General features: G+C 23.6%; 2 protein-coding genes across 7 annotated transcripts in view; both read left to right on the top strand.

Annotated features, from left to right (window-relative positions):
• Positions 1 to 2,051, top strand: part of LOC126901110 (protein TFG-like) — a 6,206-nt gene extending 4,155 nt beyond the window's left edge. For 3 of the 4 annotated variants that reach the window (XM_050677349.1, XM_050677350.1, XM_050677351.1), the window contains 2 exons: positions 885 to 1,043; positions 1,434 to 2,051. In XM_050677349.1, coding sequence (XP_050533306.1) covers positions 885 to 1,043; positions 1,434 to 1,663 — 389 coding nt within the window. In that variant the 3' untranslated portion in view covers positions 1,664 to 2,051. The remainder of the gene's footprint in view (positions 1 to 884; positions 1,044 to 1,433) is intronic. The other variant, XM_050677352.1, reaches the window with a different exon arrangement.
• Positions 2,052 to 4,892: 2,841 nt separating this feature from the next.
• On the top strand, positions 4,893 to 22,405 carry LOC126900441 (phosphatidylcholine:ceramide cholinephosphotransferase 2-like). Of its 3 annotated transcripts, none has more exons than XM_050676152.1 (7): positions 4,893 to 5,088; positions 15,056 to 15,188; positions 17,563 to 17,920; positions 18,011 to 18,221; positions 20,016 to 20,290; positions 20,353 to 20,528; positions 20,790 to 22,405. In XM_050676152.1, the coding sequence occupies exons 2-7, from the start codon at positions 15,057 to 15,059 to the stop codon at positions 20,946 to 20,948; spliced, it is 1,311 nt and encodes a 436-aa protein (XP_050532109.1). In that variant the 5' UTR covers positions 4,893 to 5,088; position 15,056; the 3' UTR covers positions 20,949 to 22,405. The 3 variants fall into 3 exon arrangements, with proteins under 3 accessions (XP_050532109.1, XP_050532108.1, XP_050532110.1); XM_050676151.1 differs by lacking the exon at positions 4,893 to 5,088 and adding an exon at positions 6,950 to 7,299; XM_050676153.1 differs by lacking the exons at positions 4,893 to 5,088; positions 15,056 to 15,188 and adding an exon at positions 17,011 to 17,259.
• The last annotated feature ends 2,053 nt before the right edge of the window (positions 22,406 to 24,458 follow it).

Here is a 24,458-nt window from a genome sequence, read left to right on the forward strand (position 1 = left end):
TTCATTTTTGAAAAAGTTACGGCAGTTTTTAGTAAAAAAAATTGAAAAAATTTCGAAAATTAGCGATTTTTAAATTTGTAATTTTTTTGGAGGTTTCCCCCATTTACGGGGAACGAGGGAAATTTTTTCAATTTTGAAGGGTAATGTCTTCGACTAGATACAATTTGTGATCTTTTGACGTATCGTTGAAAGAAATCCGTTCAGTGAGAGCTGAGAAAAAGTGGTAACAGACACAAAAAAAAAAAAAAAAAAAAAAAAAAAAAAAAAAAAAAAAAAAAAAAAAAAAAAAAAAAAAACACATCATAGTAAAACCAATACCTTCTCAGCTTCGCATCGAAGCTAAAAAGATTATTTTTTATATTAGTTACAAGTTTATAAAATAATTTTTGAATCTATTTGTTATTTTCATCTAAATTATGTTTAAATGAAATAATAACAAGGCTTGAAACATGTTACCAATTTCTCTCAAATACTATATAAATTTTTTTTTTAATTATGAAGTGACCACTGAAAAACCACTTACCTTAAAAAAGTAACTATAATCTGTTACCAGTAATTGATCATTATTTTTTAATTTTTAACCTGTATCCAACTACCAACACATTAGAGAATCTGTTTTAACAAAAATTGACTGCCGCTTTTTACAAAATCAGTAACTTTTACCGATACTAGTTACTGATTTCAAGTAAAGTTCAGTTTTTACTAAGACTTATAATCCTTTTTTTGTAATGATTTTTCAAGCAATAAAGAAATAATTTTATAAATAAAATGCTTTATTCTGAAAGACTTAAAAATAGAATGTGTTTTGTTTTACAAGTAAAATTATATTAAAATCTTATTATCCTGAACTTTCTTAATCACTTATTTTTAAATTTAATTTCTAGCTGAAACATCTCAGGAAAATATACAAAATTCTCAGCACTTGCGACAAACACCACCTAATCAATCAACTCAAATTCCTCACAATACTTTTAATGGCCAATCACAAAGCACAATTAACCAACATAACTCATATCCTGGTAGCCAATTACCCCAACCCCAAGGTATGATAACAAAACACCTAAATAACATTTTTTTGTAGAATTCAAGTTTAAGGTGAATTAAAGGAGTGATTCTCAATACTTTTATTTTTTATAGTATAATATATTATACTGGGTACATAATTTATAGTGTACATTATAAAAAAAATATAAGAAAATCATTTATCATAAAGAAGGATAGTTAGAGAACTCAAAAAAAAAAAAAAAATGACACCAAATTCTTATATATCTGGTGACTGTGATTTACTAATTTGACTAATTAACTAATCTTAATATCATTAAATCACGGTGGGACACCCTATACATAATTTCTATAACTATTTATTTATTAGTTACATGTAATTAAAATAATGGAAGGAAACTAATTATTTTATATGGAATGCTTATTTATAGGTCCTCAAGGTAAATGGGTACCATATCCACCATCATCAATTCGTCCGTCTTATCCACCAGCTCAATACTCTTATGTTTATTCTACACAATTGCCAGCTCCAGGATATAATCAAATGACAGCACAAATGAAACCTCCAACTGGTAATCCACCACCTGTACATTCAATGTATTATCCAGCAAATACTACTCCTAATTCACAATACACTACTAGTCAATATCCTGGACAGTAAAATTCAGTTGCGTTATAATTTATGTTTTATTAATGTTATTTTCAATATCCTGAAATAAAAATAGTATATGACTAAATTTTTTTTTATATATTATATTATTTAAAAAATGTGTTTAAATTTTAAATTTTTATTTATATATATAATTTTTTATACATTAGTTTTAAAAGGCACAATTTAAAATATAATATAAAAAGTAGTATTTGGAGTGTATTGATATATTTTTTTAATTTTTGTTAAAAATAATTTAGATTATAAAAAACATTTCTCATTTCATTATAAATTTAATAATATTAATATTGTGTCATGAATAACTATTTTAATTTTTAAATTATTTTATTTTTTTTGTTCTTTATAGTAAAATTAATGTTTTTTGAATTGGAGTTAGTAATATTTGTGTATTTTTATTAACTGCAATAGTCAAATATGTATAAAAAAATTTCATTGATTAAATTTTTTAGTTCATATATGACTTCCTCAAGTATTTATAAAGAAAACTACTCTTATAATTATCATTGAACCAAGATATAAAATGAGCATTTGTCATTAAGTAACATCATAAAACTTGTTATCAACCAGTCAACAATTTTTTAGACCGTTCCTCATTTAATAATAAAATTATAATCGGTACCCATTTAATTTTCGAAAGTTATCCTTTAAGTCTACCCTGGAAATATTATTTCTTACAATAAACTTGATATTTACTATAATTTATAAAAAAAAATCAAAATTTAATTTGTTCATTTTTATGAACAGATTATTATTTAAAAAAAGAGGGATATCGTTTAAAAAAAAAAATCATACTGCATAATTAAACAAATATTGGAACAAAACCATCTAAAATTAAACGTTTTACGCATTTGTCAGTCATCAACATAGATGCTAGTCGTTTAACATGAAAAAAACTAATAAAGTAACCAAAAATGTATAAATTTTGAATAACTTGTTTATACTTGTTTTCTTATGGTAAAAATGCACAATTACTTTACAATGCAATAGAGTATTATGTCGTATTTACTAAATACATATTCCTCATCAAAATGAATTAGTTTACATTCCTAATTCTTTAATTTTTATAGGAAACCAGTTCCTTGTTTAGTTCCTACAAAAGATCTCGTCCCAGGAATCCGTTCTTTTTGGAACCAATTCATTCCCAATGCGAAGACATATCTCGTAAAACTATGTTAAACAATTCAATGTAAACGACATTTATAACATGAACCTCTAAACTATTGATCTTAGCGATATTCACAGGGGGGTTAGATGAATTACCCTTAGTACCTTTGTTTTCAAAGTTGATTGTATTTTCTTTTTAAACAACATTTCTTATTTTTCAACAGTTGAAAACTGTACAATTATTCGATACTTTAAGCTCTTGGTATATAAATAACAAAGATGGATTTGGACCATACTAGCCTGATCCATTAAAATTAAGCCCTACCTAAAAGTCGGGACGAGCCGTAATAATAATTTAATGTTTTGACCAGTCCAGGTCGGGACTAGATTTAAAATAGATTGGGCTGATTTAGGCATTAATTTAAAATGAATTGAGGTGGGTCGTATCAGACCAAATATTGACAATGAATCATGTATGCTCGCGTGAATTATATATAAAAATCTGACAGTGATTAAAATTACTATCATAAAAAACGCTTCGATGCAAATTTGTAGATGGTGTTTAATTTTAAAAAATTGATAGATTATTCCAAAATGATCTCCTATTTCCTTATTTATATCCTAATTATAAGTTTTATGATTTATAAGTTTAATATATAAATAAATATATAAAAAAAAGTATGTCGAATGAAAGAGGGATATAAATTCTACTTTTCATGAAAAAATTGTATTGATTCATACATTTTTCAAACAGTTATAGCATAATAAAGTTAAAAATGTAAAATATAAAATCGAGACATTTAAACAAAAATAGCATTCGGTAGCCATTTTCATCGTGAAGACAAAATACAGTCAGAAATTTTTTTTCCAATAATAAATTATATTGCATTAGCTTTAATTTAAGGTATATAAAAAAGTATTAGACTTTCCAGAACACTTTCAAAAGTTCAGTTGAAAAAGTTGTCATTTTAAATCTCTTCCTATGGGCAAGTAAAGTGTCAGATTTATAAAAAAAAAGTATACCAAATGATAGGTAAAGACATCATGAATTTATAAAAAAAAATTATATTGATCCATACATTTATCAAAAAGTTATGGCAGTTTTAAGTAAAAAAAAATTGAAAATAATTTCAAATATTAGAGATTTTTAAATTTGTAATTTTTTTGGAGATTTCCCCAATTTACGGGGAACGAGGGAAATTTTTTCAATTTTTGAGGGTAATGTCTTCGACTAGATACGATTTGTGATCTTTTGACGTATCGTTGAAAGAAATCAGCTCAGTGAGAGCTGAGATAAAGTGGTAACAGACAAAAAAGAAACACAGTAAAACTAATACCTTCTCAGTTTCGCAACGAAGCTAAAAAACAAATAAACAATTATTTTTTTTTGAAAATAAAATATAACGAGTGAAACTTAAAAAATTAAAAACTTTTAATTGCAATTATAGTATTATTTAAATTTAAATAAATCGGACGAGGCATACATTTTTACACACACAGAATATCGGTTTATCATAAACTACTCGATTACTTGTAAAATAAGCGTTTACTCCTTACTTCCAGACATTACTTAAATTATTAATAACTTTTGAAATACTGGTAAAAAAATTGTTGTTGATCAGTCATTTTCTTAATTATATTATTTCATATTATATAAACCAGTTAAATATGTATGTTGTCATACAAAAAAATAATGTTGACATCCTTATAAGTATTGAGGGATGATGCTAAAAAGTAATTATTATCTGATAAATCAAGAATTATATATAACGAAAAGAAATCAAAAATTATTTTTCCAATATTGTATTTATTTTGCAAGTAATCTATAATTTATGATAAACCAATCACCTTGAATATTTGGGTCAGGTCGGATCGGGCTAAAAAAAATTCAGATTGGATCGAATTGTACATTTAAGGCTCAAACTGATCTTTGACAGATAAAAATTACTATTTATTTAAAAATTTTATCTTTCATATGATTGGATTCTGGCAGACACACCAATTCTGGTTTTAAATGATAATACAATCATTATTTTATCCATGAAAATAAAATGGTATCCATATCATTTTTGTTAGGTATTAGAAGTTCTGCTAAAGTGAAATGTTAATACTATTTACTCTAGATGTGCTAATTTTTTGTATTGAAAATATTTCAGGAACAATTATTTGAGATTAAATCGATAATTTGAGATTTTTCTATTTTATTTATAAGTTTTTATATGTTATAGTTTTTTTTATTAAGATTATTATTGATATTACTTTATAAAATAAGAAGCGGTAAAATTTACAAAAGTGATACATTAGTAAGACTGGTAAGTATTTTATTTTTAAAATTATAACCAACTAATAAACATTTTTAGGATTTCTCACTTATCTTTTATATTATTTATACTTAAAAAAATTATTTAATATTAGTTAGTATTACTTTTTTTTTTTAGTAGATGATTTTATTTTATTATTCAAGTGATATAGATTAAGTTGGTGTAAGTAGTATTAAACAAATACATATTTATTAAACGTGTATCTACTTAATTTACAAAAAGAATAATAGTATTTAAAATATTCATCTTGAATGATGAGAAATTCTGTATATATATATAATACAATTATTGTGAGAATGGAAAATTGTATGATTAAAAACAAATTTTTAGTGTTTTAGAATGCAAATAATAAATCAACTTTAATAAAACATGATACTCTGAAAAGAGTTGATTGAATAATCAGCATAATTTTTTTATGTTTACTATGTGTCAAAGTTAATTTGTTAACAATTTTTACAGATATTAATTACGTTGTAAATGAATCACTTTCTTTTATAGTAAACATATGTATGTCTATAGATATTATTTTGTAATATTTTATTGCATTTTGTTGTACATTTTCAGTTAAAAATATATGTGTTAAAGTAAACACAATCTATCTTGGGCAAAGCTGTATTTATGATTTTGGCGTAGGATGGCAACATGAATTTTGGATTTCGCAAATTTTTTAAAGAACATTAATGAGCAAAAAGAAAGTGAACATTTTTTTCTCTTTACCATTAGCTTCATCAAGATTATATTGATAATTATAATCTTAAAATAAAAATAAAGAATATAAAATATCTTATAAATCATAATTACCAATATTAAAAAAAAAAATTTTTTTTTGATCAGCCGTATGTTAAGAATATTTGTAGATTTTGCTTTTTAATATTGAAATTCGCTCCTAAAAGTTTTTGGAAGGGTTATTGCCCTTCCGAACAACCCCATAAAAACTGTCATGATCTCACAATTAATATCAGTTATTTGCTTAAAAAAATTTTTCTTTTGTAATAGTACTTATATTGCAGTTAGAATTGTCAAAATACATTTTTAAATTTTTAATGATTGGATATTACTTTTAAAATTTTATAAATGTGTTAGTGTATAATGTTTTATTTTAATTAAATCGATATATTTTATTGTATTTCTGAATTATTGTTCAACACATTTGTTTCATAAATTAAAAATTGTAAAAATAGTGAGTAATCGTTTGAAAAAAACATTGACATTGCAGCATTAGTCATAAAAATATATATTCTTGCTGACTATCAGTTATTTTAAATAATAAACTTTGTGTTGCGTAGTTTTACGTAAATTACGAACAAAATTGAAGTGTTGATATAAAAACATATGCAAATTTTTATTTGGCAGGTATATTTCAAGTAATATGACATAATTTCAGTATTTCCATGTTGCGAGTGATTATTAATACTATCAAATATTTGCTTAAAGTATCGTCAAATTAGTCGTTGCTTTGATATGAATTAATATTTATTTTTATCCTTTTGTAAGAAAATATTTAATGAGAAATTTGGACGTCTTTGGTGATTGTCTATTTGAAAAAAAAAGTTTTATTGTGTAGTTTTTGCGCTAATATCACATTTACTATATCAAATTGTACAACTGAGATTTAATCGTTTTTACAAATGACTCACTATCACGGTGGAACTATTTTATAGTATTTATGGATATTTTATAATCATTGAATAAAATCTCAATCATTAGTTATATCATATTTGCGAAATGTATTTTCGAATCCGGTACAGCATATATTTTGTATGCTATTGCATGGCCTTGTGTTCGCCGCGACGTCAGCACTGTTAAACATCGGCATACACTCATCGTCTACAGGCGACGGCGCGCCGCTCACCGATTTCCCGCGACAGTTTACTGTTGGTTTTCATCCTTGGCAATCGTATTTGCTGTCGCCAGCCGTTTCTGATGTACCGCAAGATTCGCCCTTATAAGTGAGAGCTTCTATTTCGTTTATTAATATTTCGTATGCTCTCGTGCGTCCGGCAATCCTTTCCTATTTTACGGTAACATATAATATATTTCCGTCCGTCGACCGTGTGCTTGCGGGTTATCTTTGTTAGTTCCTGCTTTCGTAAACGGAGAAACACTTGCTATATATCGGAATCATCGGGTGTGGAGCATGTAATGCATTTTAGTTCCATCGATCGACTACTTCTCGTTTATGGTATCGTCTACGTTCACTTGGTGAGCTACTTAAGACCTCTAAAAAACAAAAATTCACTAAATTTACCCCACCCCGTTATTTTGTTTTTATTGGCAATAGTCGAAACGAATCGACTTTATTTGGCGGCACCCTCGAGTGATAAAATTGAGTTGCCCTAAAAATTTAACTATTGTTCCAGTTTATCGTAGTTAAAGTTCTTAACAACTTTAATTTAAAACTATCATTTGATCTTATGCGCGTATAATATACATAATAATAGTTATTATGTCTAACCTCGTTGTGACCTTAATTACTACTATTTGAATTAAATTTTAATATTTTTATTAATTTTTGTTAAATGAGAATAATTTATATAATAATTTAATGATTTAACGCTATAGACAAATAATAATTATTATATATGATTAATTTTTTAAAACTCTTAGTCAGTGATCTAACCTTCAAAATACTACCTACATAAATGCTGACCGGTTTCCTTAATAAGTACCTACTATATATTGACCTTTCATTGATGTTTTAGATACAATTTAAAAATTAACTTAAACAATTTTAATAGATAAACTGATTTTCTAGAGTAATAGTATTCAATAATTAATGTGTATTTACTTAATGATATATATTTACTATATTTCCGGTTATATTTTCTACAATATGATGTGAAAAATTAAGCACTTAGAATTTATTTTTACTATGAAGTGTATTGCGCTTATAGTGTTATTATGTTTTATTGAAATAATAAAAAGTAACTCCTTGTAAATATAATTTCAAGTAGACCAATCTTCAAATATAGGAGTGCTTTAGTATAGTAAAGTTAAATGTTATAACTTCATTATTTTTTACAAATAGCTGTATTCATAGATAATCAGATAAATAATGTACAATTTTGCAAATATTATTTTTATGTAGATCAGTGACGTTTTCAGGGTTTGTCTAGGAATGGGGGAGGTCGAAATAAAAATATACTTTTTTAACATATATCAAATATATTTTATGTTAAATTATTAATCAAATTGTTCATCTTATAAATAATAGATTGTTCAAGTAAAAAAAAATGATTTTTTTTTAAAGATTAATATCTAGTTTAATATTTATGAAATAAAAATGGGTAGTTAGTAGATACTTTTAGATATTATTGTTTAGAATTTATTAATTCTTATGTTTATACTAGTATAAAATGTTAACACTTTTCTTTGTCTGATGTAGTAGGGAGTTTAAAAAATGTACTAAACAAACAATTTAACATTATACGCTGTTTACTTAAAATTTGGCGTCTTTGTTTAAAAATATATTGTCTTTTCTTGTAATCATGCCCAAGAAAAAAAATATTTTATTCTTTAGTATTTAGTTACAAATGTATACGAAAATGTTTTTGTGTGATTTTTAATAGCTATATTAGTAACTTGCAATAAAGAATTTTCACTCGGCATTAAAATTCTTATTTTACCTAAGCAATAAATTGTATTTGTTTTTATAAATTAAAAAATTTATATTTAATAATTTTTTTTAATTTTAATTCAAAAATTTATATTTTTGAATGTGTTTACTTTTTTTTATATTTTGAAATTAAAAGTTGTTAATACTATTTTTGAGGATTTCACTGATTGTTCTCTCAAATACACCATTAGGTAACTAAAGAAATTATATTAAAGATATTGATAAATTACCACATAAAATTAAACGAAAATAAAATTATTAAATTTATAATTGATTAGTATAATTATTTATTATAATCTACAAATGATCATATAATATCATTGCGTTATGTCATATTTTAAAACATGATGTATTTCTCAAGGAGTTGCTCTCTATGATTATTTAACATTACGTTGAAAGAATATTATAATAAAGATAAATCTATAAATGATTTATTTTAATTAAAATATAAAATTATTCATGTGAAGTTTAGTTATAACTGAAATGTTACCGACTAAAAACATAAGTGATAGTAATTAAGAGATAATACTTAAATTTAAGAAAACCAAAAAATAAAAAACAGCATATTGGGACAAGTATAATTGTATCTGATAGTGATTAAAATATCATTAATAATGCTTCTATGCAAATCTGTAGACAATATTTAATTTTTATAAGAAATCGTAGAATTATTCCATAAGCAACAGCAAACCTATCTTCTTAATTATATACTCATTATGAGTTTTATGATTTTTAAGTGTAATACATGAATAAATAGATATTATATAAATTAAAGTTATTATTAAATTATTATTTAATAATTTAGTATTGTAATTATTACGGAGAAATTATAAAAATGAATTAAGTTATGGTCTTTTGTCATATCAATTAATCATAAGACATTAGTAGCTAGAAAATCTTTTGTAAAGATCATTCAACTTTTTAATATACATGTTGGATTGACATTAAATGATGCAAAACATCTCAATCAAAATACTTATAACTAAAACTTATCGTTTTTTTTTGTAAAAGGCGGATTTAAATCGTGTACTTAATCCTTCCTCCAACATGACTATTTTTTTGACCTAAAATGTATGTAAAATTATTTAAATAAATTTGAAGTAAAAAATTAAAACAACACGAAAAATTATGATTTTTTAGACAAGAATTACATTTTTTGTTAAATTTCAGCAGCCATTTGCGCTTAACGAATTTTGTTTTTTAACTTATAATATATCACAAAAGTTTTAATTTAACATATGTTTAAAGTTAGGAGTATTTCTGGAACTTTTTCATAAGTTAAATTGAAAAAGTTAACTTTTCATATAAAAGTTTCTACTATTTTGAATTCTCCCAACTATACACCCAGAGAAAAACCTCGATCTATATAATAAATTCATTGTTCAATTTGATAAATATATCATTACTATTGAATCAATGATATATTTATCAATATGATATTTTTTTTTCTTGTCTTGAACAATAATTATTTATAAGAATAGTTATTTTGTTCGTATTAATAAAACATTATCATAAACCCTTGATAAAATTTCTCTTTCAATTTTGATTGAGGTTTTTCTTTGGGTGTAGGCAGGTGAAGGATCAGATTTTAAAAAGAAATATTCCTATTGAAATGAACATACTTAAGATATTTATAAATAAAAACAATGTTTTAATTCATTTATTTTTAAATCTGTCAAAATTTACCGATTTTAAAAATTGTACTTTTTGGAAGATTTTTTTTAATTGCAGTAGGTAAGAGGAAAATGTTTAAAAATGTTAAGGGTAATATCTTAAACGATTTGTGATCTTAAGGTATCGTTGTGAAAATATGGTCTAGTGAGAGCTAATTAAAAGTAATGACACAAAAAAAAACACATCATAGTAAAATTTATACCTTCTCAGATTCACATCGAAGTTATAAAAACTGTGAATGTAGGAGCAAAGTTTTTTATGGTATCTAATATCTAAGATTTTGCTGTGAACTAAAGAAGTAATTTAAATGTAAAATTTAAAAGTAATAGTACACGTATTAATTTATATAATTTATGAAGTATATTTAACTATATTAAATCATAAATTATGGCATATAAGCAGAATTGTTAATGTACTGTTTATAGATAGTATGTTGGCAATTAATTAGTCAATTTAAATTTAATTTTCATCGTAGAAACTCGATAATATTTAAAATTGCTATTAGGGTAATTATTTAAATATAACTACGTTATACAATAGTTTTACTTATCGTGTTCTGGTAATTACTTGACAAATCATTAAAATTAAGTCGCGCTTCCTCTGATTATGTATAATAAGGACTTAACATGAAATACTTTAGTTATTAATGCGCGCAGTGAAAAATAAATATCTATAAGTTAAGGCCATAATTAACTAGTGGTGTGACTATTTGTATAGTATCCATTTATATTTTCTTGGAGTATTTTATTCTATGATGGTAAACAACTTCATTTCCTTAATTTTCTAATTACAATACGAGTATATTTTATTAATTAGATAAATTTTAATTGTTAAAAATTACACGGATTCTCTAAATTAAATTTACTATTAAATTATCTATTATTTATTAAATGCTATAAACTGATTTTATAGTTTCATTTCATGAATATTTTTCGATTATTTATAATGAGATAGATATTCTTTAATCATTTTTAAATTTTTTTGTGTCAAAATTACAATTTATCAATTCAAACTAATAAATAGAAAATGAACAAATAAATAAAATCAGTGACTTTGTGCGCATAACCCTCAAGTTCAATTTTTTTTTTTATAAACTATTTGTTATTATTATTAGGAATTCCTAAGTCTCATTATTTTTAAAAGAAGTTTATGAATATTATTACTTGATGAGATATTTACGTGTTTGTGAAAATATGTATAATTAACTAGCATATATCATAAGTTAGCTGAGTTAATTAATTTAAATCCCGTTCTCTTGATAAATTTTAATTTTTTGACTTAAAATATGCAAACATTACAAACTTTTTATATTTATCCTTTGTAATACTAAAATATTGATCAAGTATGAATATATGTTGGTAATATTCTATTCGTTCAAAAAATTTTGTTGAGAATGTATGTCTCTGAATGTAGTGGAATAAGAAACGTTGATTAAAAGGCTTTTGTATAACATTCCCTGATTACATAAATAAGTACAAAAAAGTTATTAAGTAACAATAATTCTATTTTATATATTTCAATTTACTACTTTGAAAGTTTGACGTATTTTGTTTTCCTTGGTATGATTAAATCAATGTATATTGTATGCATGTATGTGACTGAATTGTGTTGAGTATTAATTAATGTTTGATAGTGCTTTGTATTATAAAGATCAATAAGAATTAAAAATAGGTGCAAAATATGGTATCTAAAGGAGGTTTTGACGCCCCCAATGAAGGGAAAAAAATGAAAGATAAAATTATACAGAAATATTTTTAAGAAGGAAGAACTTAAGTTAGATCTTGCAAATATTTTGTTTAAATTAATGTAATTAATACTTAGTGAGGTAATCGAGTAAAGTATCTACTTAAACAATTATGAAATATAATGAATTTATATATTATGAATTTTTACCTATATTTTTTAAAATTTTGTTTCCTATGTGTAAAGTTGCTTTTTGGAGGCAACCCAATTAATTTTTAAGCGTCAATTAGCCGCTTTACGTCGTGAACTACTTGGCCTCGACTGACAGTCTAATTGTATTTTCTTGTAAGAATTAATCATCAAACTTGAGTAGATTCATCTAAGTTTAAAATAATTGTATGCTTAATACACTTTATTATATTTTATCTATCCTAAACGTCCTCTCTGAAAAAATATACCTGTGTATTTAAAAATTATAATTTTTAAAATCGATTTTTGCCAGTGATGGAAATGAGAAAAATTATAAAAAAATTTGAGGGTATTATCTTAAACAAGATGCAATTTGTGATCTTTGACGTATCGTTGAGATAAATCGGTCGAGTGAGCGTTGATAATAATAGTGAGAGACACAATAAATTAATAAACACATCATGGTAAAATTAATACCTTCTTAGCTTTGCATCGAAATTAAAATGATATATAATTCAATGATATTGGTTATAAATTTAAACTACTTTTTTAATCAATTTATTTATATATTAATCCTTTTAGTGTTTACGTCCATTGCAAAAAATATCATTTTGTGGTTTGCTTTGTTTTTTAATTATAAGACGCATAACTGCTTTAGAGCATTACAATTGACGTTAAATTATGGTAACCTCTATACGTATCGAAAAAAAATTGCTCTAAAATAATAATACAAAAATCAAAAATAAATTTGAATTAAAAATAATTTGAAATCTTTTATAGACAAATAACTTAGACGGGAATGTTCTAATTCAATTTCCAATAAAATAAAACTGAAGGAGTTAAACATTTTATTTTCTACAGCTATAAAACTTAAAAATTGTACTTTATAGGTTAATTAAAAAAAACTACATATTTTTTTCGATGTTCTTTTGGCATTCATTTATTTGATGTTTTGTAGGAAACTACCTGTACATTATTTACCATTCCTAGTCTTTAATTTGACATAATAAAACACGCAATTCTAATATATATATATATATGTACATAGTGTTATATTAAAAATGAGTCAAGGTTAAAATACTTTGCTGTATAATTCGCTAAAGAAAAATGAGTCTCTTTCGTTCAATAAATATCCTTTAAAAAAAATGTAATGCTTTTAAAATTATATATGTGTAATTATCAATATCTATTAATTATAGAAATTTATATTAATTTTATTTTTTAATGTATAAATTATATATGCACATGAAAATTTCTATTTCTTAAAATGTTTAAATTACATATGCAATATTTTTTTGAGAATTATAATTTACAGTGTTTTGTAAGATAATTTATTAATAGGAATGGCTGTAGCTTGAAAATTTTGTCTTCGAACTCTTCAATTCTATACTCGTTAAAATTTAAAATATTTAACTCAAAAAAACAGGAAAAATACTAAACAATCGCGTATACATATTAAATATATATAAATTTTATAATATCTATCATATCTAGAACAATGTTACCATCATCAGCGCTAAAAACATACTGATATACAAATATATAAAAACACGGATGATGATAATAACAGCGTTAATGTAGGTTAAATTGTTCCCAAAATACATACATGCGAATGTTTTAGTATTTTTCGTAATTTTTCAGTTTTATTCATAGTTGGATTTATATGAACTTAACCAACGAACTTTAGAAAACACCAAATTATATTATCTTCTCCCTTCTACCCCACAAAAATATTTTTTTTAATATTTATGACTCAAAAAGTGTCTATAAGGGGTTTAAGCATAAAACATAGAGTAGGTATATATTGAAATAATTATAAAGAATAAACGGTCCAACAGATAAAAAGAATTGTAATTTTTTATTATAGTTTGTAATTTTTTTTTTTTTGCTATCGTAAAAATACTTAAAAATAGTGGTTCCCAATTAAGAAAATTGAAATTATGAATTTTTTAACTTGGTAAGGATGAAAAAAAATGTTAACTTCATGTTATTATAGATTATTAATTTTGAACCTGACAAAAATTTTAAAATGTCAATAGTTCCTGAGAAAATGAGTGTCTTAACACATTTAGATCATTCTGTACAGCAGTACTTTTGTGAACTCAAGATAAAACTATGTTAATTCAATAATAATGTGCAAAAATACAACTAACTTTTAATTATTTAATAATTGAACGAAGGTTTTGTTAAAATTCAGTTTTAATAGCATTTTCTAATTTTAACACCAATTTGCAAACTTTAGAGTTATATCAAATTTTATATGGATAGATTAATTATGTATGATGTTGTTATGTAACATTTTATTTTACTGTAACCGTTAATTTTTTTAGAAAATCAATACATTTGTGTTAATATGAACTGTATAGAAATTTATGAATGTATCCTTAGATCAAAAATGATACAAGTATTTCAAACTCATATTTAACGTTATATCTTGTAGACTACTGGGTCATAGTAAAGAATATAGAAGAATCTAAATAACTTGGCGTGGCGGAATATTTTATCCGATACCTAAGCACGTATTTTAATTTACGTTCATTAAAAATCCTTTTAATTCCATAAGTTTTGATCTTTAATAGGACAAAATTATGGGTATTGCAATTTGTATAAATTATTTAAAGAAAACATGCCCTTAAAAAATTCTCAACTTTAATAATAAAACGTCGTTTGTACAAACCTTTCATTTGGATATTAATTTATACCTACGTTGAATAAAAACTATAGCTTATTGTAATTTTATCGATTATGATGTAAGTAGTGTTTTTGAATGAAAATGTCTTTTTATTATTTTTACAGGATGGTACTGGAGCAAAAAGAAAATCATAATACAGATGGAATCAGAAATAAAAGTATTTCCTACATCTGCAACGATCGTCTTAACGATAAAGTCTATTTTAATACTGGTATGCCTCCTGCAAACGGGAATTTGGTTAGTAAAAACAATTATGTCATTATTAGATAATTATAATGAAGCGTTTAGTTTTATTGTTATACAGAGTAATTGTTAATCATAACAATAAGACTCATGCATTATCTTTAAAAATATTGAACATAACATTATTATTTTTTTTTAGACGTTTGTAGTACTACCCCCCTTAAATCTTTATCAAATTCACCTATTTAATTGGAAACATATGTGTTTAATTAATTTACAAACTAGAAAATGATCTATCTAAGAAAATTACTGAGTCGATAAAAACTTTTGGATTAGTAATTTGAAAGTTGTTAAATCTTTAATATAAAATCTAGTGGTGAAGCTGAGATTTTATTTTTATCTCTACACATTAATAAACCGCACTATTTCTCTCACCTTATTATAAAAATGTTAATATTTTTTAAAATATTAGTCCAAAAGTTGTTACCAATCAGTCCGTTTTAGACTTAGATTATTTTTTAAGTTTTTTTGTAAGTTGATTAAACATATATGTTTCCATTTAAATAACTGAAGCTGATAAAATTATAACGAGGTTCATAGGGGGTAGGAACAAAAAATTTTAATTATAAAACGTAAAATATTATAAATTTTCAAAAAGAATTAATATTATTTTTTATACTTTTAAAGATATTTTAACTATCATTCTGTTTATATTAATAAATATAAAAAGTGTGATTGTGATAGTGTTTTCCTATTGATCCATATATTTTTAATAGGAAAACATTGTACTTATTTATTTATTTATTTTTTATTAAAATAATACGCCTTTAATAAATGAATAATTGCCACCAGGTAGAGAATATACGCTAATTGTCATTTTTTAAGCATTTAGTTAGATAATCTATAGGATGATTATTTTATCATGAATCACTTAAAATTAATCGAGAAATGAAATGACAGTCATAATTTTAAATTGTTAATAACTTTTGAAAAACTGGTCTAAGTTGGTAATCATCAGTTGTTATCAGTAGTTTTCCTAATTAGATCATTATCTAATAAATAAGCTAATTAATCATGTATGCTACAATTTGAAAAAATGAAGCTTGCACTTTTACAGGGGTTGAACTTAAAAAAAACTTCATAATTGATAAATTAAGAACAACATAAAACAAAAAAAAACCATTAAAAAAATAATCAATATTTTTCGATTAATCAAGTGGTTCATAATAAAAGAATCACTCTGTATAGTTAGTGAATCATATTTTATGTTATCAACATCGTAAACATGTGGAGCATGTACATAAGTAAGAATGTTTTATTAAAGATTAATATATGGCATTGTGTAAATACTAAATGCTTTTAACAAAAAGCTTATCTTAATCGTCTTAAAAAATATATATTAATTTATTAGTAATAGAAATAAAGATTTGTACCTAAGAAAAGTCGGAACTTCTAAACTCATTGATGCGTCACTGTTACTAACGCGCCATTTAATTGTTTATTGGCTATTTTATATGATAGTATTGTAATTATAAAAAAGGGAACATGTATTATCAGTATTAAATATTTATAGATACACAACTATACTTCAAATTACAATTGAAAAGCTATGTTATTATTTTTACGTTTTTAAATGTATTTACATATATTGATTGATATAGAATTTTGCAATAACAATTATAATTTGTGCTCTTTGTAAATTTTATTATTATGTTGTGTCGTATATTTACTAATTTATTTTACTGTACTAATTTTTTGTTATTTATTGATAAAAAAATGATTTAAAAAGTTAACGTGAAATTGGGTACGAAATTACATGATATGGGACACTATTTTGTTAATGAATTTATTTTTTATATAATTATTTTATTCTTTATAGAATGCATATTAGTTCATTTAATTATGTTTTTGTAATATGATCTTGAGATCTTTGTTGTGAAGCTATCAGACATTCGAAGTTATCACTTCTATTAGTTCCTAATTAGTTTACGAATAGAATTAAAATCGCATCGACTTATTTTGATAGGTTTGTTAAACAAATAGAAATTATACGTTTTAAAATTCAAACATGTTAAAAACGAATACTACACTTTATAAATTACTGATGAGCTTCAATTTAATGCCGGTAAATATCTAATTTCTAAAATAACTAATTTCGTTATAGAAAATAAAAATATTTTTATGCATATCAAAATGCCAAAAAAATTCATACTCTTTTTGTTTTACTTTGTCTTCAATTTTTTAAATGATAATATAGAAGTGAGGTGTTAAATTTTTATGTTAAATTGTTCATATTTTTAAGATTCTTTTTTTAGGATTGGATATTTAATATTATAACAAAAACGGAGTTTTTAATATTTTTTAAGACTTAATTATTTTAAAATAATAGCTTATTATTTTTAATTATTTGAATTTTATTTTTTTAAAGAATGAGCAGTGTCAACGACAACCATTGTTAGGTTTATGTAAAGAAGGAGCCTCTTGTGTAAAAAATAATGGTGCTGATTGGAAATCCATAAATGGAAGTAGTGGTGTACATTCCGATTCCTTGGATAACCACCAAAGATCTAAAACATGCTGTACACACAATGATATAGTTGAAGATAAACAAAGACCAGATAGTGGAATTATGGCTACTGAAGATGATGAACAGTTTAGCCAAACATATCCAAATAGCAATGCTCATGGAACACCAGTTTATATTGATATGAGTCCAAGTTGTATTAATATATCACCAATAAAAAACAAAATAAAATATCCTCAAGAAAAATTCAAAACATTTATTGGTAATAAGTCAATATTTTTTATTAAGACATCTAAAATTTCCATTACTTGATTGGTATAATTTAATAATTATTATTTAATATTTTTTGTAGCATTCATTTTATTACTTATAAATCTACTAATTAATACAACATCATTAGCTATGGTTCACGAAAGAGTTCCTGATCGTACATATTATAAACCTTTACCAGATACTTTTTTGGATATTATACCTGCTAGTGACTGGGCATTAGATGTATCAGAAATATTAATCATGATAAGCACAAACTTATCGTTTATAGTTATTGCATGTCATAAATATAGGTAAATAAATTATTTAATTTTGAGTTTTTTTAAGTATAAAATTATAGAAATTAATAAAAATAAAAATAAAAAATAAATATAATTAACCTAGCACAATAAAAAGCACTTGAATAAGTCAATGTTTACCATATTTTATGGGTTAAATTTATTTATTAACATATTGATTACCTATTGACAAAAATACATTTTCTGAAAAGATTATTATTACCTCAAAGTGATAGGAAATATTATGGAGATATTGTTGAAACAAATTAAGATAATTTAATTATAATTTTACGACAACAGAAAAATATTAATTCAGTAATGCTATCCTGAATTGTGCAATTTGTAGACACATTATTAACTAAATTTACTAAATAGGATTTTAAACTGTTTTAACGTAGTGGTAGTTTTATAATATTTAAAATATAATAAATTTACTTGCAATATTTGACAAATGTATTTTTTTTCATGATTCAATTTGAATGATCAAGTTAAAATGATCAATTGGTCAAACGAAGTTAGGCTTATTAAAAGTTTAATAATAATAACTAAGATAGTTGTAAATTCTTATCACAATTAATTGAACTGTGACATAATTTGATCAGTTAGTGAAAATAAAAATTTTCATATATGATAGCTAATATAAGATTCTTATTAACAAATAAAAACAAAACATTCCTTATCACAAGAGGCTCCACTCAGTATACTGCTGAAGATTGTAAAACTTTTTTTCTTGTGTAATTTTTTATATTACTCGGCCTTTTGTAGGCTCTAAGCAAGATGCCTATAGTGCCTAATGAATAATACTAAGGTTATTGAATTAATGAAATTTCCCTATTAAAAATCAACATATTTTAAATTTGATATTCTATCAAGTGTTTCTATATTTATTATGAATTAGAAAAATAATGGTAGAAAAGATTCTAAATTTGTTTATATTATTTTATCTCGTGTAAAAATATTATTATTGAAAACAACAAATTTGGTAATCATGTAACATTTTTTTGTTTGTTTTATGATTATGTTATCCTATATATGTTTTTTGCATATAACTATTATTTGTACTCTTTTTAAATGATTAATTAATTTTTTTATTGCTATCAGGAGCAAGAAATCGTTATAATTATAACATTTAAAATGAAAAATTTTCTCAACACCTAATCAAAAAACAAAAAATCAAAAATATGCGATATCAATAAACGTAAAATATCTTTGAACATAATACAACTGTAACGTAAAAAAATTCTTATTATAACAAAAATTAATTTGTTTCAAACATTATATTTGAAAAATTTTATGAAAGAAAAAATTAGTTATTCTCCATGTTAAAAACTTCTTATAGTAGTGAATAATTTTTCAAACCCTTTTAATGTTAAATGTAAAAATGTAGTAACATTAAAAAGTGAAACAAAAAAAATTTAATTACGTTTTAATATTAATAACTATAAAAAATGAAATGAAAAACAATTCTTAAATCTCACTCCTGATTGCAATTTTGTTGTTAAAATTTATAAGGGTAATCAAGTTTTTAAACATTTTGTATATGTATACATTTTTTTTTTTTTAAATCCTTGATCAATACATTTTTTGTATCAATGTATCGAATTATTAGAATTTAAACTAAACATAATTTTAAATGAAAAATTTTTCAAAAACAATTCTTGACATAATTTTTAATTTAATTCCTGAATCACTTTATTGAATTAGAAACCTATTATGAAAAGCAAAATTTTCCTAAATTGTTTTATTGATAATTAAATATATTAAAATTATTAAATTTTTTTTAGTGTATATTAAACTTGTTTGTTTTAGGTTTATTGTCGTACGTCGATTATTGTTTATGTTATCTCTCTTGTATTTACTACGGTCAGTAACAATGTTTGTGACTGTTTTACCTGTGGCTAGTACAACATACTACTGTTCACCCAAAACTAATGAAACAAGTCCAATGCTAATTGCTAAACGTGTATTTCAGTTAATTTCAGGGTTTGGTTTATCAATTAATGGAAAACATACATTCTGTGGTGATTATATGTATAGTGGTCACACTACCATACTAGTAATGAGTTATTTGATGATATCTGAATGTGCGTGTGAACAATTAAACAAAAAAAAAATTTTTTTTAAATCATATAATTAATATTTTTAGATTCCCCCAAAAAATGGTTTATTCTACATTGGTCTTCTTGGTTAATGGCAGTCATTGGTGTTGTAATGGTCCTTATTGCTCATGGACATTACACAATTGATGTAATCATAGCTTATTTTTTTACCACACGTCTTTTTTGGATGTACCATACATTAGCTAATAATAATATATTCAAGGTATTTATCTTCTTAAACCTTAAATATAATGCTAAAACATCATCTCAAAAACTTTATTAGTAATTATTTAACAATTTAAAATTGTTTTAATTTTAATTAAAATAATTTTCAAGTAAAACTATAAATTATTCAATTTATCATCTTTTTGTATGATTCTAAATTTTTAAATCATAAGTAATGATGTTTTTGTTATTATTTTGTTTAAATAATGAATAAAATGTTTAATATTTTTTATTAAATGTTACAAATGTTTTAATATAGCAATCTAGCACTTATAACTACTTGTCACGAGCTTGGTGGTTCCGGATTTTTTGTTATTTTGAAGAAAATATAGATGGTCCTCTACCTAGGCAATATGACTGGCCTTTACCATGGCCTAAATGCTTTGCAATTTCTAATTACCAAAACCAAAATAGTTAGCCCATGATGTAAATCATGTCCATTGTCAACGTTCCTCAGCTACTATGAAAATTGATTTATACCTTACTCGATTAACATTTCCGCATTTTAAACTATAATATCTTATTTTTATAAATTATAAAACTCCAAAATTTCTATGTATAATTTGATTTATAATAGCTATAATGATTTAATCATATAGTAACTATTATGAAATTATAAAGCTGTAAGATAAAAATTTTTAATTCTAAAATCTATTACTATTATTTTACAGACTAATTGTTATTTTTAAGAAATAGTATAACCAAAATTGTTAATTATTTAAACAAAATCTCATACTTAAATGTATATTGGTAAGTTCTTTTTTTATACTTATTTGTTTGGTAAAACTTTACATAATTTTACTACAATTAATTATTAGACTACTTGGTTTTTATCTGTTATATTAATTTTTTGTTTTTATTACTTTGCCTATAATGGTATTTGTTTTATTTATTATTTTTTATGAAATTATAACATGATTTGTTATAGTGTGTTTATGTATATATTTATTATTTATAAAATGACTTGTTATTAACTTAATTCTTAATTAATATCTTCTAGTCTTAATGTTAAATTTTATTAGGTTATTTTGCATTTAAATGATATTATGTGACATTTACTACTCAAAGCTCAAGATCTTATCATAACCTTAAAATTAGTAAATTTATTTATTTTAACTAATTTTTTTTCAAGCCATATTACTTAAGCTATCAGCCAACTGTTATTCAAAAAATGATAAATTTCTAATAAATTCATTTTTTCTAAATTAAAGCTAAATTTTTTTTAAATATAACTTTTATTTTTTGTATTTTCAATGAAATAAATGAAAATTAAACATTATCCATTAATCTCTTCTAGTTTTCATTTATATCCGTCCTTAATATTTAAAATGTAACTACGATAGATAAATAAAAATTTTAATACATTTTCATTCTTAAAATAACACATACATTCCTAAACTATCAAACTATTAAGTTTCTAATGTAGAAACACTTTAGAATAAATATTTTACATTCCGCATTATCTAATTTTTAGAATTATTTTAGAAAATAATATTTGTAGTTATGTACAGAGTTTATATTTCACTTAATATTTTTTTAAGTACAGTTTAATGTCATATTATATTATTAAGCAAAATAAATGTTAATCTATAGAAATATTGCCTTATTGTTTATCTTTGTAAGTGTATGATGTTATGAAGAATCACATTGCCTAGTTGTGTAAAAGTTGTTACCTATCTAGATAAATTATTTTTGAAAAATTCTAATGGAGTTATGAGGAAAATTAATATTTGTATTGCAAGATTGTTTAATGTATGTTTCTGTGATCTGAGTATAAACAATTATTAGTTTCTTATTATTGTTGATTGTAAAGAATTTTTGAATTTTGGTTTCTATCAGTATTTTTAATTTAAATAAAATTATGTTTGTAGTGTTTTTGGTTATATTTTTTTATCTAGTTACCATATGTTTTGAAAACCTTTTACATATTAATTTTTGTATCAGTTAAATTTATATATAAAAAAAATTATTTTAAATTATTGTGTGGCTGAGTTAGTAACGTGGCAGTGCTTAATGCACACTCACTAGCTCAAAATTGAAGTCGCCATCACGCTCTCTCACGACGTACTTATCACACGGTACATTTTATAAATGGTTAAGAAACTTATGTTTTGGTTTCAACGGTTATAACTAAAATACCTTAGTAGCAAGAAAAAAATGTATGTAATTAGTAAAAATAAATGTATATTTATAAATAAATAAAAAGAAGGTACAGTACATCATTTGTTATTTTTGTTTATTATTCAACATTAACATATAGTTTTTTTGTAATCCACTGAAAACGTCTAAGAGTACAATTGTACACTTTGCCATCCTCCAAAAAACGTTCCTGATATTAAATTATTATTAGTTACTTTGTCATAGTATTCATAGATGTAAATAATGTTTTGAACAAGCAATGCCAAGTTCAAAATACTATTTCTGCCTATGAGTACTATGATAAAGCAAGTAATAATAACTTAATATAAGGGACGTTTTTTGGAGGATGGGAAAGTGTACAATCGTAATCCTAAACGTTTTCAGTGGCTTACGAAAAAACTATGTGATAATGTTGAATAAATAAATAATTTAGAAGAATTAAATGTTGCAATTTAAAAATATATTAAGTTTTAATATTTGTTCATACATTTTATTTACTAAAAGCTGTGAATATCTTCGCTAAAATCAAAATTTATAGACTTCCTTTAAAATATTGTACTAGTTATATTTTGGATGTTTTTAATTACTTATATTAATGTACTATACATTTTTATTGTTGGTATAATAATGTATAAGATTTGTGTTTTTTAATGACTACTTTTTATTATTATATAATTTATTTTGAATTTTTAGCTAAGTATTAATGTTTTTTTTCTAATAAAATAAATTTAAAGTAAATGAATAAGCTTCAATTGTTTCACAATAATTGCCTTCATTTAACATGAATGTTGAACAAAAAATTGATAAATTTTTGTTTGCTCAAAAATTAATAGAGGCCCAAAAATATATGAAGTTTGGTCACTATAAAAAATCGCAGCTCTAAAAAAACTAAAATTACTTTATTGTTGAATATCAGCTTTAATCTACCACTCGCATAATTTATGTATAATAGTTAAAAACAATAGCTACAGTTTGTTTATAAATAGCCAGAAAACTTTAAGTTTAACAAGTGACTCTATCGGTTGCAACTTAATATACACTAAACTTTAGTGATACTATAAATAAATAAATTCACACATACACACACATGAATTTATAACATTGTGTCTAATGTAAGTATAACATGATAAAAAGTAACTGTAAAATGAAAAAAATTGGAAAATAAATTTTAGTACTCATATTAAATGTAATGTAACTCGAAAAATATTTGTTTAAATGAAAAAATATTATATACCTTTTTTATTTAAAATTATCTTTTAAACAACTTTTGTACGAAACTTTTTTTTGTAAATTAAATATTTTTTGAGAAAATTAAGAAAGTTCATATTTTTGAACTTTTGCGAGGCTGTAAAAAAAAAGCTCAAGTCCAATCGATGAGGACTTTTAGTATGTCATTATACATATCTTAATTCAACTTTAAAAAAAAAAAAAATTTGATTGGGAATTTTTTCCGCCATTTTTCCTTCGTTGACTGGTCTAAATAGCGATTATACTATTATAGCAACCTATAACGACGAGTGTACACGTATTAATTCTAAAAATAAATTACCCAATATAGTAATATACTAATATTTTACTATATAGACGAAGCTGCCAGTCGTCCAAAACCCATAAGAAAGTATAGCAGAGAATGAGGGTAGCAGAGATGAGAATGCTTAGATGGATGAGTGGAGTGACTAAAAAAGATAGAATAAGAAACGAGCATATAAGAGGGAGTATAGGTATAGCGTCAATCGTGGATAAGATGAGAGAAAATAGACTTAGATGGTTTGGTCATGTTATGAGGAGA

The sequence above is a fragment of the Daktulosphaira vitifoliae genome, unplaced genomic scaffold (assembly GCF_025091365.1).
Source record: "Daktulosphaira vitifoliae isolate Bord-2020 unplaced genomic scaffold, ASM2509136v1 Scaffold_3, whole genome shotgun sequence".
NCBI lineage: Eukaryota > Metazoa > Arthropoda > Insecta > Hemiptera > Phylloxeridae > Daktulosphaira > Daktulosphaira vitifoliae.

Coding starts and splice junctions, on each gene's coding strand:
- LOC126900441 (XM_050676151.1), top strand. CDS start 7,277: ATGGTATCGTCTACGTTCACTTG. Junction 20,291..20,352: donor TTATTTGATGATATCTGAAT/GTGCGTGTGAAC, acceptor TAATATTTTTAG/ATTCCCCCAAAAAATGGTTT. Junction 20,529..20,789: donor CTAATAATAATATATTCAAG/GTATTTATCTTC, acceptor GTTTTAATATAG/CAATCTAGCACTTATAACTA.